This window comes from Mustela putorius, unplaced genomic scaffold (assembly GCF_011764305.1).
Source record: "Mustela putorius furo isolate JIRA1106 unplaced genomic scaffold, ASM1176430v1.1 tig00003834_pilon_pilon_pilon, whole genome shotgun sequence".
Lineage (NCBI taxonomy): Eukaryota > Metazoa > Chordata > Mammalia > Carnivora > Mustelidae > Mustela > Mustela putorius.
The window spans coordinates 131943536-131960173 of record NW_025421987.1 but is presented as its reverse complement, the minus strand read 5'-3'; the positions used below and the strand labels follow the sequence as shown (position 1 = coordinate 131960173).

General features: G+C 39.9%; 1 protein-coding gene across 9 annotated transcripts in view; it reads left to right on the top strand.

Annotated features, from left to right (window-relative positions):
- The window catches only part of CNOT10 (CCR4-NOT transcription complex subunit 10), a 79513-nt gene that overhangs the window by 9063 nt on the left and 53812 nt on the right, over positions 1–16638 (top strand). For all 9 annotated transcript variants that reach the window (XR_006609290.1, XR_006609289.1, XM_045089079.1 and 6 more), the window contains 4 exons: positions 4425–4519; positions 6511–6672; positions 11467–11617; positions 15475–15617. Coding sequence is in view for 7 of the 9 variants with exons in the window: in XM_045089079.1 (XP_044945014.1) it covers positions 4425–4519; positions 6511–6672; positions 11467–11617; positions 15475–15617 (551 nt within the window). In the remaining 2 variants the exon portion in view is untranslated. The remainder of the gene's footprint in view (positions 1–4424; positions 4520–6510; positions 6673–11466; positions 11618–15474; positions 15618–16638) is intronic.

Sequence of the window (16638 nt, the reverse complement as noted above, 5' to 3'; positions counted from 1 at the left end):
ACTTGAAAGGTGCAGAAAGATAACAAGGAAAATAAAAATAGTAAACCCATTGGAGTATTTTTGTTTTAAAGTTTTATCTTGAAGTAAAAGTGCAGATAAAATAATGGTTGGTTACCTTGGAAAAGGCTACCTCTTGGGGCACCTGGGTGGCTCAGTGGGTTAAAGCCTCTGCCTTCAGCTCAGGTCATGATCTCAGGGTCCTGGGATTGAGCCCCACATTGGGCGCTCTGCTCAGCAGGGAGCCTGCTTCCCCCTCTCTCTCTGCCTGCCTCTCTGCCTACTTGTGATCTCTGTCAAATAAATAAAGTCTTAAAAAAAAAAAAAGAAAAAGCTACCTCTTACACTGATTTCTTCAAAATATCTTTAGAAATGACAATTTCAGAGTCTCTTGTCAGCCTTAGAGTCTAGCTTGTTTATTATATTAAAGTTGGCATCTCTCTTTGCTTGGAAGATTGTAGGAGGCTTTTACAGTTCCTGAAGGATAATGGTGGAAAGTAGAAACTTAAACTTCTTTTTTTTTTTTTTTTTGAAGATTTTATTTATTTGACTGACAGAGATCACAAGTAGGCAGAGAGGCAGGCAGGGTGGGGGTTGGGGGTGGGAAGCAGGCTCCCTGCTGAGCAGAGAACCCAATGCAGCCCTGGGATCATGACCTGAGCTGAAGGCAGAGGCTTTAACCCACTGAGCCACCCAGGTGCCCCTACGGATTTTATTTTTAAGTAATCTCTACACCCAGCATGGGGTTTCAATTCACAACCCCCACATCAATAGTCACATGCTCTACCAACTGAGTCAGCAGGTGTCCCCAAAATAAATTCTTAAAAAATAATAATAGTAAATAAATAATTGATCCTTACTGTTACTGTATATGTAAAAGTTTTGCTAAACAGATGTATTGTGAAAACAGCTTAACAGTAACTCATTGTCATTGACTTTCTTTTCCTTTTTTTTGGTCATTGACTTTCTAAAGAAAAAATTATTTAACAGTGTATGTATGTATTTATTTATTTATTTTAAAGATTTTATGTTTTAAGTAATCTCTACACTTGGGGCACCTGGGTGGCTCAGTCAGTTAAGCGTCTGCCTTTGGCTCAGGTCATTTTTCCAGGGTGCCGGGATTGAACCCCCACATCGGGCTCCCTGCTCACTGGGGAGTCTGCTTCTCCCTCTGCCCCAAAACCCACCTGTGGTTGCTTTCTCTCTCTCTCTAATAAATAGATAAAATCTTTTTTTTTTTTAAAGATTTTATTTATTTGACAGAGAGAGATCACAAGTAGGCAGAGAGGCAGGCAGAGAGAGAGAGAGAGGAGGAAGCAGGCTCCCTGCTAAGCAGAGAGCCTGATGTGGGGCTCGATCCCAGGACCCTGAGATCATGACCTGAGCCGAAGGCAGCGGCTTAACCCACTGAGCCACCCAGGCGCCCCAATAGATAAAATCTTTAAAAAAAAAAGGTATGAAAATTTTCAAAATTAAAAGTTGGGGAGGGGGTTGGAAAATAAAAAGATCCAAAAAAATTGTTAGAAAAGTTGATTGGTGGTTTTTTTTTTTTAAATCAATAGAAAGTATCCTTCCTTCCTTCAGAAAGAGCACAAGCAGTTGAGCAGCAGGCAGAGCCCAGCAGAGGAAGAAGCAGACTCCCTGCTCCCCGCTGAGCAAGGACCCACATGTGGGACTCAGTCCAGGGTCCTGGGATCACCACCTGAGCTGAAGGCAGATAGATGTTTAACCTACTAAGCCACCCAGGTGTCCCACAAAGAGTTTTCTTTCTTTTTTTTTTTTTTTTTAAAGATTTTATTTATTTATTTGACAAATCACAAGTAGATGGAGAGGCAGGCAGAGAGAGAGAGGGAAGCAGGCTCCCTGCTGAGCAGAGAGCCCGATGCGGGACTCGATCCCAGGACCCCGAGATCATGACCTGAGCTGAAGGCAGCGGCTTAACCCACTGAGCCACCCAGGTGCCCCCCAAAGAGAGTTTTCTAAGTAGGAAATATTTGTAAATTGTAGAGGACAGTTTCTAAAGACTGATCTTGACCAAGTACAACTTTTAATTTGAGTTTAGTACCTCAGGGAAAAGCAGGAATATCATGAGTAATTTGAGATTAAATGAAGTTAAAATAATCCACAGCATTATAGCTGGCTATATCTTCTCAAGGTGCTATCTTTCCTCCCTTCCCTGCAGTTCCTGTTCCCATAGTCTTTATTATTATTATTATTATTATGGCATTGAATAAATGTGAAAAAGACTGAAAGATTTAAAGGATTTAACTTTTTTTACAGTCCCTTGGTACACTAGATGCTGTATTTTTTTTTTCAAGAATGAGGAGTGTTTTGTGGTTTTTTTGTTTTTTGTTTTTTATTAAGATTTTATTTATTTGACAAGAAATCACAAGTAGGCAGAAAGACAGACACAGAGAGACGGGGACGGGGAACCAGGCTCCCTGCCTGATGCGGGGCCCAATCCCAGGACCCTGAGATCACAACCTGAGCTGAAGACAGAGGCTTAACCCACTGAGCCACCCAGGCACCCCTAGATGCTGCATTTTTTTAAAAAATTTTTTTTATTTATTTGACAGAGATCACAAGTAGGTGGAGAGGCAGGCAGAGAGAGAGGAGGAAGCAGGCTCCCTGCTAAGCAGAGAGCCCCATGTGGGGCTCGATCCCAGAACCCTGAGATCATGACTCGAGCCGAAGGCAGAGGCTTATTTTTATTAGCTCTGTAGATGTGGTTACCTGGAAGTATTTATTCTTACTAATTTTTATGACTTTATTGTCTCCGTTCCTTTAAAGAGTAATTAAGAGCTCAGGTATATTATTGTTGAATGGAAACTATGTTTTGTGGCCACTACATGTAATTTTACAGAGGAAACTTCAAAGTTTGTGAAAACTGGGTAAGCATGATGCTGTCTCCAGAGTATGATATTATGGTTTAGGTTCTTGTCAGTTATCTGACATCAAGGCCCCAAATCCCAAGGAAAGGAAAGATTTCTGCCAGCCCCTCTCCCAGAAAGTCTCTGCTACAGTATATAGATGAGACTTAGTCCAGAAAGATCTCTTGTGAACAAGAAGAGATGGGATCATTTGACTGCATTGTGCTCACAAATGTTGGGATCTGTGATGCTGCATCTTTCGTGAAAGAAAAAGTATTTCTTCGGGATGCCTAGGGGCTCAGTGGATTGAGTGTCTGCCTTCTGCTGAGGTCATGATCCCAGGGTCCTGGGATTGAGTCCCACATCAGGCTCTTTGCCTAGTGGCGAGCCTGCTTCTCTCTCTGCTGCTCCCCCTGCTTGTGCTCTCTCTCTGACAAATAAATAAAAATATTTTTAAAAGATGTATTTATTTTGAGAGAGAGGGAAAGAATCTCCCACAGCCTCCCCCACTCAGACAGAACTCAATGAGGGGCTCAGTCCCACCACCCAAAGTTCATAAACTGAACCAAAACCCAAGAGTCAGATACTCAATCTAATTGAGCCACCAAGGCACTGCAGAAAAAGTTCTGGGTTTTTTTGTTTGTTTTGAAGCATTTGTCAGAACAGTTAGAAGTATTGAACTCGAGTAGTTTGAAACTTGTTTTAGTAGAGATTTTTATGTTTATTTTGGAATTTGGTTTTCAAATAAAAAATGTCTAAGTTTGAAGTACTGAATTGTGGAGCAGTAATCATTACTCTTAGAAGGTATATGGATACTTAATCATGTTAAGGAAGCTTTTTAAATGTGTTAATCTTGGCTTTTGGATTCCTAAGCCTATGAAAGTATTCTTGGCCTAGAAATTAACTATGAGTTCTTATTAAAGTAGTTTTCTAATTGTTAAATGTTACTGTATTCCAACTGGATTATAAACTTTTTGAAGGTATTATATATATATTTATAATCTTTTGTCTCTGAGCATAGCTTCTGAAATATGTAGGACTTTGATATATTGCTGGGGGGCAGATCTAACTTTTTTTTTTTTTTAAAGATTTTATTTATTTATTTGACAGATCACAGGTAGGCAAAGAGGCAAGCAGAGAGAGAGAGGGAAGCAGGCTTCCTGCTGAGCAGAGAGCCCGATGCAGGGCTCGATCCCAGGACCCTGAGATCATGACCTGAGATGAAAGCAGAGGCTTAACCCACTGAGCCACCCAGGCGCCCCCAGATCTAACTTTTTTAAGTGAACACAACATCCTCAGCCCAGGTGTCCTGATGGACAGAGCTGTAATCTTTACATAAGCAATGGTGGGTTTTCATTGTGCTTGACCATGGCTAAAGAAAACATTTCTTTAAGTTTTTGGAGGAGTGGCTTCTAACTCACCTATAACACTAATATGCCATCGTAGTTTAAAAAGTCCTAACTGTAGCAACTTCATTAGGAAGAAGATAAAACTAGGGCACGTTCACTGTATGTATAACTTTATTTCTAAACAACTGTGAAACTTTTGTGCTTGCAGATCAGGGAGCAGAGAAACACGAAGGGACAAGTCAGTCCTCTGGGATCACTGATCAAGAGAAGGAGTTGTCCACCAGTGCTTTCCAAGCTTTCACAGTAAGCAGTGGTTTCTTTCTGTCGGCTCTAGTTTTAGGGTCTGTCAAATATGAATCTTTTCACAGTGAATTTTTTATTTTATTTTATTTAAAGATTTTATTTATCAGAGAGAGAGAGGGGGAGAGAGCGAGCACAGGCAGCCAGAATGGCAGGCAGAGGCAGAGGGAGAAGCAGGCTCCCTGCTGAGCAAGGAGCCCGATGTGGGACTCGATACCAGGATGCTAGGATCATGACCTGAGCCGCAGGCAGCTGCTTAACCAACTGAGCTACCCAGGCGTCCCCACAGTGAATTTTTTAAATTTAAAATTTTTGTTCTGTAGTAATTCAAGAATTAAGTTTAGGGAGTAGGTTTAGTTTTAATATTTAAAAAATTGGAGTTTAAATATGATAAAAGAAATGGGAGTAATTGGAGCCATTACCAAGTTTTTGTGTTTTCATAAACATGTTTAACTCTCATAGTCCTTTTAAAGTCTTTAAAACTTAGATTTGTAAATATGTGGGTCACTCTTTTTTTTTTTTTTTTAAAGATTTTATTTATTTATTTGACAGACAGAGATCACAAGTAGGCAGAGAGGTAGGCAGAGAGAGAGAGAGGAGGAAGCAGGCTCCCCGACGAGCAGAGAGCCTGATGCAGGGCTCCATCCCAGGACCCTGAGACCATGACCCGAGCCGAAAGCAGAGGCTTTAACCCACTGAGCCACCCAGGCGCCCCTGGGTCACTCTTTTTAATTCACTGCTTTGTTCTGTTCTTTTTCTCGAATATGCTTTAAAATGGAACTCTAAAGGTTTCTTGTCAAAACTTTAACTTTTCTGACATTAAACTATATGAAAGTAAACCTTATTTGATTTTCAAGTTATATACATGTAAGCAGAAGAATTTGATACTTGGGTATTCAAAGTGTATTTACTGGAAATTAAAAATTAGAATAATTAATCATATTACCTTTCTTTGCTAGCCTCAGCTATTATGTCCTACTAGCATTATACACCTATACATAAATAAATATATATATATATCTGTGTATGTCATGTTGTTTTATGCATATATAGAGGTGTATGGTATACCTATGTGTCTATGTATGTGTCTTAAACAGGTATTGGTGTTTGAGTTTGAGCCTTAGGAAATATCTGCAATTTTTTTCCAGCTTTATTTTATTTTATTTAAGATTTATTTATTTGACAGAGAGAGATCACAAGTAGGCAGAGCAGGAGGCGGGGGGCGGGGGGAGCAGGCAGAGAGCCCGATGCGGGGCTCTATCCCAGGACCCTGAGATCATGACTGAGTCGAAGGCAGAGGCTTAACCCTCTGAGCCACCCAGGTGCCCCTTTTTCCAGCCTTATTGAGATATAATTGACATATCCCAGTTTCCTTCTCTCTCTTTTTTTTTTTAAAGGATTTTATGTACTTATTTGACAGAGAATGAGAAAAGGAACATAAGCAGGGGGAGTAGGAGGAAGAAGAAGCAGGCTCCCCACCAAGCAGGGAGCCCAGTGCGGGGCTTGATCCCAGGATACTGGGATCATGACCTGAGCTAAAGGCAGATATTCAACGACTGAGCCACCCAGATGCTCGGACATATCCAGTTTCTTTTTTTCTTCCCCAGTTTCTTAATTAATATATGAATATTGCTTCGCCTAGTGACTTTAGTTAGTATTCTTAGGGGAGTTGTAGGTCTTTTTCTTTTTTGTTGTTGTTGTTGTTGCAGGTCTTTTGAAGTTTGTCTGTTTTTAAATTTTTTTTAAGACTTTTTTTATTTGTCAGAGAGAGAGCACAAGCAGGGGTATGGCAGGCAGAAGGAGAAATGGGCTTCCCGCTGAGCAGGGGGACCCTGGAATCATGACCTGAGCCGAAGGCAGATGCTTAACCGACTGAGCCACCCAGGCACCCCTTTAAAGAGTTTTACAATGAAGAGTGAAATATATTTGGAAATGATTGTATAGTTTTAAAGCTGATATGTAATTTTGTCTGTTTTTGTGTTTGTTTGTTTTAGGCTGGAAATTACGATGCCTGTCTGCAACACCTTGCTTGCCTACAAGAAGTAAACAAAGATGATTATAAAATAATTTTGAATACAGCAGTGGCTGAGTTTTTTAAAAATAATCAAACAACAACAGATAGTTTGAGACAAACGCTTAACCAGCTGAAGAATCAGGTGATACAGAAATGAATTTAGCTGTAAAAGTACTGTGGTAGTCTCTCAATTGTCCAGTAGAAATACTTAAGAAAAATTAATAGGACATGTCTGATACTGATAGCATGATTTCTAATGTATCTAAAACACTTGCATCAGTTTTATTTATATAAAATTATTATTCCAGGAAATGAAAGATATGTTGTATAAATTTATTTTCTGTTGTATTTTTAAATTGAACAGAATAGACTAATACACCAAATTTGAATGAGTTTTGGAGTTTTGAGAAAAAAAGTGGAAATATATGAAAAGCTTAGCTACTGAGATTATCTTTTTTATAACTGCAAAGATCAGATTATTTATAATAATGTCAAGATTGTTTTAGCACATTGGATCAGGATATGATTAATTGATTAAATAGAAGATATTCTGATTTATATATGTTTTGGGGCTTGTCTTAGTCATTGGTCATAGCAGCAACATTTCTCAGATCACAGAGTTAGAGCTTTGATAGTCAAGAGAGCTGGTGATGATGATAGGATCAGATAGCAGACATTTATTGCTTATTATGGAACAAGGCCCTACCAAGAACCTTATGTGCAACATGTCACTTACTCTTCCCAGTAATCCTATGAAAAAGCTACTATAATTTTTCTCATTTCACAGATGGGAAAGCTGAGGTACAGATAGCTTGTATAATTTGTCCAAAGACACAAATCTCTTAAATGAAGAGAGTTCCATCAACCCAGTCCTGTTTGACTCAAGGGCCTGTGCTTCTAATTATTGCTTCATGCTGTAGAAGCACCTATGACCTTTTTGAGCCTTTGTCTTTGTTCATGAGTACCACTGTATGGTAGTGTATCCCCCAATATGTGATATAGACCCCTTCAGGACCTTTATAATTTTTTTATAGGAGTAAAGCTACCCTGCAGTATCACCCAAACATGGTTTGTTAGAAATAAGTAACCTGTTCATGCTCTTCCTAATTCTTTACAGGAGTAATTTTTCAACCCTATTACTGTTCTCCAATGAAAATGAGAATAATAAGGGTGCCTGCCTGGCTCAGTTGGTGGAGCCTGCAAATCCTTTTTTATTATTATGAACATATAATGTATTTGTTTCAGGGGTACAGGTCTGTGACTCACTAGTCTTACACAATTCACAGCACTCTCTATAGCACATACCCTCCCCATTGTCTATCACCCAGCCACCCCATCCTCCTACCACACCTCCTCTCCAGCAACCCTCAGTTTGATTGCTGAGATTAAGAATCTCTTATGGTCTGTCTCCCTCTCTGGTTTCACCTTGTTTCATTTTTTCCTCTCTTCCCCTATGATTCTCTGCCTTGTTTCTCAAATTTCACATATCAGAGATCATATGATAATTGTCTTTCTCTGATTGACTTATTTCACTTAGCATAATACCCTCTGGTTCCATCCATAGAGCATGCAACTCTTGATCTCAGAGTCATGAGTTCAAGCCCCCCCCCCCCTTGGGTGTAGAGATTACTTTAAAATATTTCTTTCTTTTTCAAGAAAAGAAAATGAGAATAATAGCAAACGTGTATTAAACACTTACGTGGTTCCAAATTCCTTGTTAAGTGCTTTTTAAGTTTTATCTCGAATAATCCTCACATTCAACCCTTAAGATAGGTACTTTTATCTCAGTTGTAAAACTGGGATTTAGGGAGCCTGATAATTTTAATTTATAAGCTGGAGAGGGGAGGAGCAAGATTTGAATCAGACCTCTGGGTTTTTTTTTTTTGTTTTTGTTTTTGTTTTTAGATTTATTTATTTCCTTATTTTGACAGAGAGATCACAAGTAGGCAGAGAGGCAGGTAGGGTTTGGGGAGCAGGCTCCCTGCTGAGCAGAGGGCTCGATGCAGGGCTCGATCCCAGGACCCTGAGATCAGGACCTGAGCTGAAGGCAGAGGCCCAACCCACTGAACCACCTAGGTGCCCCTGATTTTTTTTTTAGGTAAATTTTATATGCGGGTTTGAACCTAACGACCCCAAAAATCAAGAGTTATATGTTCTACAGACTAAGCCTTCTAGGCACCCCAGACCATCTGACTTTTGAGCCTGTTTTCATAGCTACCCCATTCTTCACACATTTATATGACATCACATTTCTGTATTTCTCTAGCTTAGTAACTGTTACTTTATCTGGAGTTCCAGAATCAAAGGAAAGATGATGTTTGTGGATATCTAGTACACATACCCTATGACCCCATACACTGTTTATTCCAGGGAATATTTATTTGGTCTTTGAGCACAAGTTCATCCTTAAAACCCTTTTTAGGGTAAGAGACTCCTGCAGACTTCTTATTAAGCCAAGAAAACAGTTTTGAAATCCTTTCACCAGCCTTAGTTCTTTTTTTTTCTTTTTTTTTTTCTTTTGATAAGGCTGGTTCAGTAATCCCCCCCCATGCCCTCCAAATCTCTTAAAACCTAGAAATATTTGTATCTGTGTCTCCTATTTTTCACTAAATCATACTTCTGTTCAGAGTCTTATGTCCTCGGCCTAGTTACATACCTTTACAACCTATTCCACTTTTATTGATGTTTTATCTCATTTAACAAGTAGTTTTTGTTCTGGCTGGAGCAATTACTACATGTTTTTGTTAAGTCCTAGAAAATGTTGTTATTTATGTCATATGTTCAACCATTTGTGCTTTTCTTTTGTTTTTGTTTTGTTTTTTTAAGAAGAATTTATTATTATTATTTTTTTATTCATTCATTTGCTAGAGAGAGAGTACTTACGTGCACACAGAAACAGGGGGAGTAGCAGGCAGAGGAAGAAGCAGGCTCCACACTGCAAGGAGCCCAGTGTGGGACTTCAGGTCCTCAGGATCACGACCCAAGCTGAAGGCAGAAGCCCAGCTGACTGAGCCCCAGAGCTGACCTACTTAAAAAAACAAGTCTTAAAAACAAACCCATAGCAGTCCCTGCCATTTGACAGCAAATTCCCAGTGCCCAGCAACTAGTAATCTGCTTTGTCTGTTCATTTGCCTACTTTGGCTATTTCATGTAGCTGAACGTTCAACCAAAATTCCTTAATTTGTCCAGACCCCTTTTTTCTGGCTAAGAATTAACCTTTTCTTAGTTCATTCTCTCTCCATTATGTTATCACCAGCAAGAATTGTTTTTCTTTGGAAATTGTGTTTTCTCTAAAGAGACTATTTTTAGTCACTTCAAGACTATGATTTGATAAGCGACGTTTATACAGAATCTGCAAACTAATGGAGTTGCAAGTGCTTGTGGTCAGAGAGGAGCAGTTGTTAACATTTAAGCCCATCATATGGATGACTGAAGTCACACGTGTCTGATTACTCTGTATCATGAACCTTCTGGTTCCTTGCCATCAACCAAACCAAAGTTAAGTTCATCATGTAAATCATACTCCCACTGCTTGATATAGGGAAGTGTCGGTCTTAAAATAAATTACTTAACATGCTTAATAATTTGTTCCAATCTTTAGGGGCACCTGGGTGCCACAATTGTTTGGGAGTCTGACTCGGTTTTGGCTCAGGTTGTGGTTTCGGGATCATGAGATCGAGTCCCATGTAGAGCTCCAAGCTCAGTGCAGAGTCTTCTTGGGACTCGTTCCCTGTTCCTCTCGCCTTCCTCTACTTGCACTCTCTCTCAAATAAATAAATCCTTAAAACAATAATTAAACAATCCAGTCTTACCAGTGGCAGAGAAAAATTGGTTTTAATACAGATAGATTTCCAGTTTTGTGTGTTAAATGAAATTACAAAGTGTTTGCAAAACTTAATTAAAATTTGTAAGTCTAGGGGCACCTGGGTGGCTCAGTAGGTTAAGCCTCTGCCTTCAGCTCAGGGTCCTGGGATCGAGCCCTGCATTGGGCTCTCTGCTTGGCAGGGAGCCTGCTTCCTCCTTTCTCTCTCCCTGCCTCTCTTGCCTACTTGTGATCTCTCTCTGTGTCAAATAAATAAATAAAATCTTGAAAAAAAAAAAAATTTGCAAGCCTATTGCTTCAGCTTGGGGGAGCGTGCAGGTAGTCATTAGCTTTAAAATGCAAAGTGGTGTGATTTTTTTTTCTGGTATCAGATGTAAAAGTGTTTTAGCAAAGCCATTAAAAGCCTATTTTTGTTGTATATTACTTCAAACTTTTTTTTTTAGTTATAGGAACAAAACCTGAAAATAGGAGGAATATCAGAAAATATACTTCCTAGCTATAAAGCCTTAGGCCAGATAATTAAGCTTTTTGTGCTGGTCTCCTTATTTATAAAATGGAAATGATAATAATTTCTCTGTCCTCAAGGTATGGTATGGATTAAATGAGGTATTCTTTATGAAAGGTTTAACGTAGCGGGCCTGGCACATAGTTAAGTAGTTAGCTCTTGTCTATTAATGTTTAAATTTTACTTTAGTCTTTACAAAATGAAATCAAGGTTATGTATACATAGCGCATAACATAGTGCGTACAGGAAAGGTCTTTGAATTTTGCCCACTCCCAGGGAGACTAAAAAAGTGGGGGACTAATTTGGAAGCCATGTTGGCAGTTAAAACATTGATGATACTGTCACAGTAGGAAGGAAGAGACTTGCCTTGCTTTGTGCTAGGTACTACATAAAGTCCACGAAAATGTTTTACTTAATGGAATTTTATTATGAATAAAATAATTTTGAATATGTGAGAATAATTACAATCTAGAGGTCCTGTAGAAAAGATGGAAAGATTCAGAGTAAGAAATGGCCTTTGTTTCTGTTTGTTCATATAGATCCTTTCATTTTTGCTCTTGATTTTCTTACTGTGTGAGAACATATTCTTTGTTGATTTTGTTTCATAGGTCCACTCAGCTGTTGAAGAAATGGATGGATTAGATGATGTGGAGAACAGCATGTTGTATTATAATCAGGCAGTCATTCTTTATCATCTGCGGCAGTACACAGAAGCGATAGCAGTTGGTGAAAAGCTTTACCAGTTCATAGAACCTTTTGGTATGTTCTGTGAAAAATTTTCCTATCTTTGGGAGACTTGGGTGGCTCATTCGGTTAAGTGTCTGACCCTTGATCTCAGGTCAGGTCTTGATCTCAGGGTTGTGTTATCAAGTCCCACATCGGGCTGTGCACTGGGCATGGAGCCTGCCTGGGATTCTCTCTCTCCCTCTGCCCTTCTTCCACTCTAAAAAAAAAAAAAACTCCCTGGCTTCTCATACTTGCAGTGGCCACTGGTCCTTTTACCTAGTTAATCAAAATCAGGGAATACCTGTTAGTATTTAAAGAAAGAAAAAAAGCTGTGTCAGGTTTTCTTGATAGCTAGAAAAGATTAAAAATGACATCACTTTTTCACTTTTAAATGACCCCAGGTTTTCTTTTAGCATTTCTTCCCCATCTCTCGTTTTTTTTGTTTTTTTTTTTAAAGATCTCATCCACTTGTTTGAGAGAAAGAGAGTGAGCAGGAGAGAGAACATGAGTAGGGGGAGCATCAGAGGCAGAGGGAGAAGCAGGTTCCCCACCAAGCAGGGAGCCTAATGGACAGTCTGATCCCAGGACCCCAGGATCATGACCTGAGCTGAAGGCAGAGGCTTAACCCACTGAGCCACCCAGACACCCCTACTCACCCTTCAGTTTTTAAAAATAACTTAGGGGTGCCTGGGTGGCTCAGTGGGTTAAGCCTCTGCCTTCAGCTCAGGTCATGATCTCAGGGTCTTGGGAGGGAGCCCTGCATCTGGCTCTCTGCTTAGCAGGGAGCCTGCTCCTCCACCCCAACCCCAACCCGCTTGCCTCTCTGCCTACTTGTGATCTCTCTCTCTGTCAAATAAATAAATAAAATCTTTAAAAAACAAAAACAAAAACAAAAAAAACTTAGTGCCTGTGTGGCTCAGTGGGTTAAATCTCTGCCTTTGGCTCAGGTCATGGTCTCAGGTTCCTGGAATCGAGCCCCACTTCAGGCTCTCTGCTCATCAGGGAGCCTGCTTCACCCTCTCTCTCTGCCTACTTGTGATCTCTGTCTGTTAAATAAATAAATGAAATCTTTAAAAAAAAAAAAAAAAACTTAGAAATTATGTTTCTGACTGGAAACACTTCATGATTTTTGTTTTTTCTCTGCTCTTTAAACACCACCTAATGTACCCAATCTATCCTTACTTGAGCAGTATATTAAGGCGTGTTCAGGGATGTTAAGGGACAGTGAAATATTTTGTTCATTGCCTTACTGACATTTTTGTGGGTAATCATAGAATATATAGTACAGACTATGCTAGCTTTCTTGGTATCTTAAGTTACTTATTTTACGGTTACTAGCCTTGAGTACGGTTACTAGCCTTACTTTCAAGTAAGAAAGTAAGTAAGAAATAAAGCAGCAAAGCCAGGCTCAGGAAATGGTTGTTAGAGAGGCCTGTTTGTTTCCAGTCCACAGGCAGGCAGAATTCAGTTGTGATTTTTGTCTTTTTCTCCATGTTACTTTCTTTTAAATTCAAAACACTAATGCCAGTTCCTGACTATTATAAACACCTGAGTGCTGATGTGGTTCCCTACAGGACAAGAGGTAGAGTGTGATGGCTCCTCTGTGGGACTTTGGGAAGAGTTACAAGGTCCCTATTTGCTGTCAGTCTTTGAACAGCTGCTTACTATGAATCTAGAGAGGCATTTTCATAGTGCTTCTCTTCTGTACTGAGGCCATGGTGGCTGGACAGATTGGGCAGGGAAACACCAGTGGTGAAGATGGTGTAAATTGTGACCTTTCCCTGTAAAACGGGAAATCAGCATTATACTTCTATGTTTTTCTATAAAGCTGAGAGGGAGGTTGTTTGTTTTTTGTTAAGTAATCTCTACACCTAAGTTGGGCTTGAACTTACACCCCAAGATCAAAAGTCACATGCTCTGCCAACTGACCCACCCAGCTAGGTGCCCCTATAAAGGTGGTTTTTAGAAATTCTGGAACAGTTCATGAAATTCTGTTGATCTATACTGTGGCTGAGTATGGAATATAACAACCAACTAGGTAGAATTCAGATCCATTTTTCTTCCTTGAAAATCATTATTGCTCTTTTAATTTTATTGTGTTGTTTTTTTTTTTTTTAAGATTTTATTTATTTGACAGAGATCACAAGTAGGCAGAGAGGCAGGCAGAGAGAGAGGGGGAAGCAGGCTCCCTGCTGAGCAGAGAGCCCGATGCGGGGCTCGATCCCAGGACCCTGAGATCATAACCTGAGCCGAAGGCAGAGGCTTAACCCACTGAGCCACCCAGGTGCCCCTCTTTTATTGTTATTTTTAAAGATTTTATTTTTAAGTAATATCTACACCCAATATGAGGTTCAGACTTAAAACCCCAAGATCAGGAGTTGCATGCTCTTCCAGCTGAGCCAGCCAGGCACCCCCCGTTATTGTTATATTTAAAAACATTACTAGGGAGATGCCAGAGTAGCTCAGTTGATTGAGCGTCCAACTCTTGGTTTCAGCTCAGATCATGATCTCAGGGTCCTGGGATTTAGCCTCGCATCAGACTCCATGCTCACTGGTGAGTCTGCTTGTGGATTCTCTTTATCCCTCTCCCTCTGACCCTCTCCCAGCTCGTGTGGGAGCTCTCTCACTCTCTAAAATAAATAAATCTTTTTTAAAAAAGTATAAAAATATCACTACTTGGTTCTTCTACACCATGTATTTATTGAGCATGTACTGTGGACCAGAACTGTTCTGTGATGTAAAGGTAATGCAGTGAATGAAATAAAGTCTTGACCCTCATTAAGGTTATATTCTAATGGGAGAGCAACACAATAAATTTAAATTGTGAGGTAGCTGAATGCCACGAAGAAAAGCTAAAATTGGGTAAGAAGATGGAGATGGATTGGGAACATTAATTTTAGATAAATCAATCAGGGAAGGCCTGGGATAAGGCAGTATTTGAAAGAGACCTGAGTGAAGAGAAGAAGTGAGCCACATGGCTGTTGAGGTGGAAAGCATTCCAGCCAGAGGTGATAGTTTATGCAAAGAACCTGCGATGACCTTAAGTTTGGTGAGAGGGGAACAGCAGAAGTCCATTGTGACTAGAGCTAGGTGGGGAGAACAGAAGCAAATGAAGTTGGAAGTAGCAAGGTAAAGTCCTGTGGCCTAGGTAAGGACTTACTGTATTATGAGTGATGGGAAGCCCTTGGCCCTTTGTGCATTGACCACCTTGATTTTAGTTTTAAATGGAATCCACTCTGTTTGCTGTGTAAGAGCAAGAATGGAATCAGGACTTGTTAGGAGGCTTTTAAGGGCTTTTGAAATTTTCTGTTCTTGATTTTAGCATTCTTTTTTAAACCTTGTTTTTCATTTTTTCTTCTGAAAGGAAAGGAAAATAGTGTTGTGACATAACAGGTTACCCTTCCTCTCTTTTTGGGCTCTTCCTCCTTTGAAATCCTCCTCAGAGTTGGACCTCAGAAGATCATCTGGCTCACCTCCCCCCTGCCTTCAGGCAGGTGAAGTATTCTCCCCATTTTACAGGTCTGCTAGCTGAGGTCTAAAAATTAGCTCAGTGATATGTAGAGGTCACATACCTAGTAAGTAGCTAAGTGGGTACTGGAATTAGGGTTTCCTTCTAACTAAAGTAGTAACTCCTCGTTTCATGCATTGGTGTTTGGTAGATATTTTTTGTCAAAGGAGTATCTGTCACTGCAATGAGAGGCCTTGAGATGCGGAATAGAATAGCATTGTTGGTATTGTAAGTTGTTCCATGCACGGTTCTAGGTGATGAACATTCATTTAAATAAAGACTTAAGTGTCTTTGCTCTTTAGAACTTTCTGAGGAGGAGTAGTCTGAAATGTTTGCTTCACTTTGGATTATAACTTTTCTTTTCCTGTTTTTTCCCCCCCAGAAGAAAAATTTGCCCAAGCAGTGTGTTTTTTGCTTGTAGACCTATATATATTAACCTATCAAGCTGAGAAAGCTTTGCATCTTCTTGCTGTCCTAGAAAAAATGATTTCACAAGGCAGCAACAACAAAAATGGGAAGAATGAGGTAAGTATTCTGAGGTGATCAGATTAAAATTTATGGTTAATATTTTGGGTTATTAAATAATTTTATCAGCTTTATTGAAATGTAATTCAATACAGAATGACCACTGTTCTTTTTTTTTTTTTTTTTTTAAGATTTATTTATTTGACAGAGAGAGATCACAAGCAGGCAGAGAGGCAGGCAGAGAGAGAGCGAGAGGAAGGGAAGCAGGCTCCCTGTCGAGCAGAGAGCCCAACGTGGGACTTGATCCCAGGACCCTGAGATCACGACCCGAGCCAAAGGCAGCCGCCCAACCCACTGAGCCACCCAGGCGCCCCTTAAACTTTTTTTTTTTTAAAGATTTTATTTATTTATTAGAGATCTCAAGTAGGCAGAGAGGCAGGCAGAGAGAGAGAGAGAGGAAAGTAGGCTCCCTGCTGAGCAGAGAGCCCAATGTGGGGCTCGATCCCAGGACCCTGGGATCATGACCTGAACTGAAGGCAGAGGCTTTAACCTACTGAGCCACCCAGGTGCCCCTGACCACTATTCTTAATGATAACCATAGTATTACATACTCGAAAATGGCCAAGCGAATCTGTCCTCAGAGTCCTCAGTACAAGAATAAAAACCTTTTGTAATTGTGTATAGTACAGTGATAGATGTTTCAACTAGACTTAGTTATTTCATAATATATACAAATATCATTATGTTGTATACCTGATAGTGTTTATGTCAATTATACCTCAATTTTAAAAAAATATATTTTTTTAAGATTTTATTTTTTTATTTATTAGCGATTAAGAGAGGGAATACAAGCCAGGGAGGTGGGGAGGCAGTGGGAAAGGGAGAAGCAGGCTTCCCACTAAGCAGGGAGCCTGATTTGGGGCTCAATCCTAGGATTCTGGATCATGACCTGTGCCGAAAGCAGACACTTAACAACTGAGCCACCAAGGTGCCCCTAAAAATTTTTGTAGTAAATAAAGAAATCAGAAGAATTGGGGCACCTGGGTGGCTCAGTGGGTTAAAGCCTCTGCCTTTGGCTCAG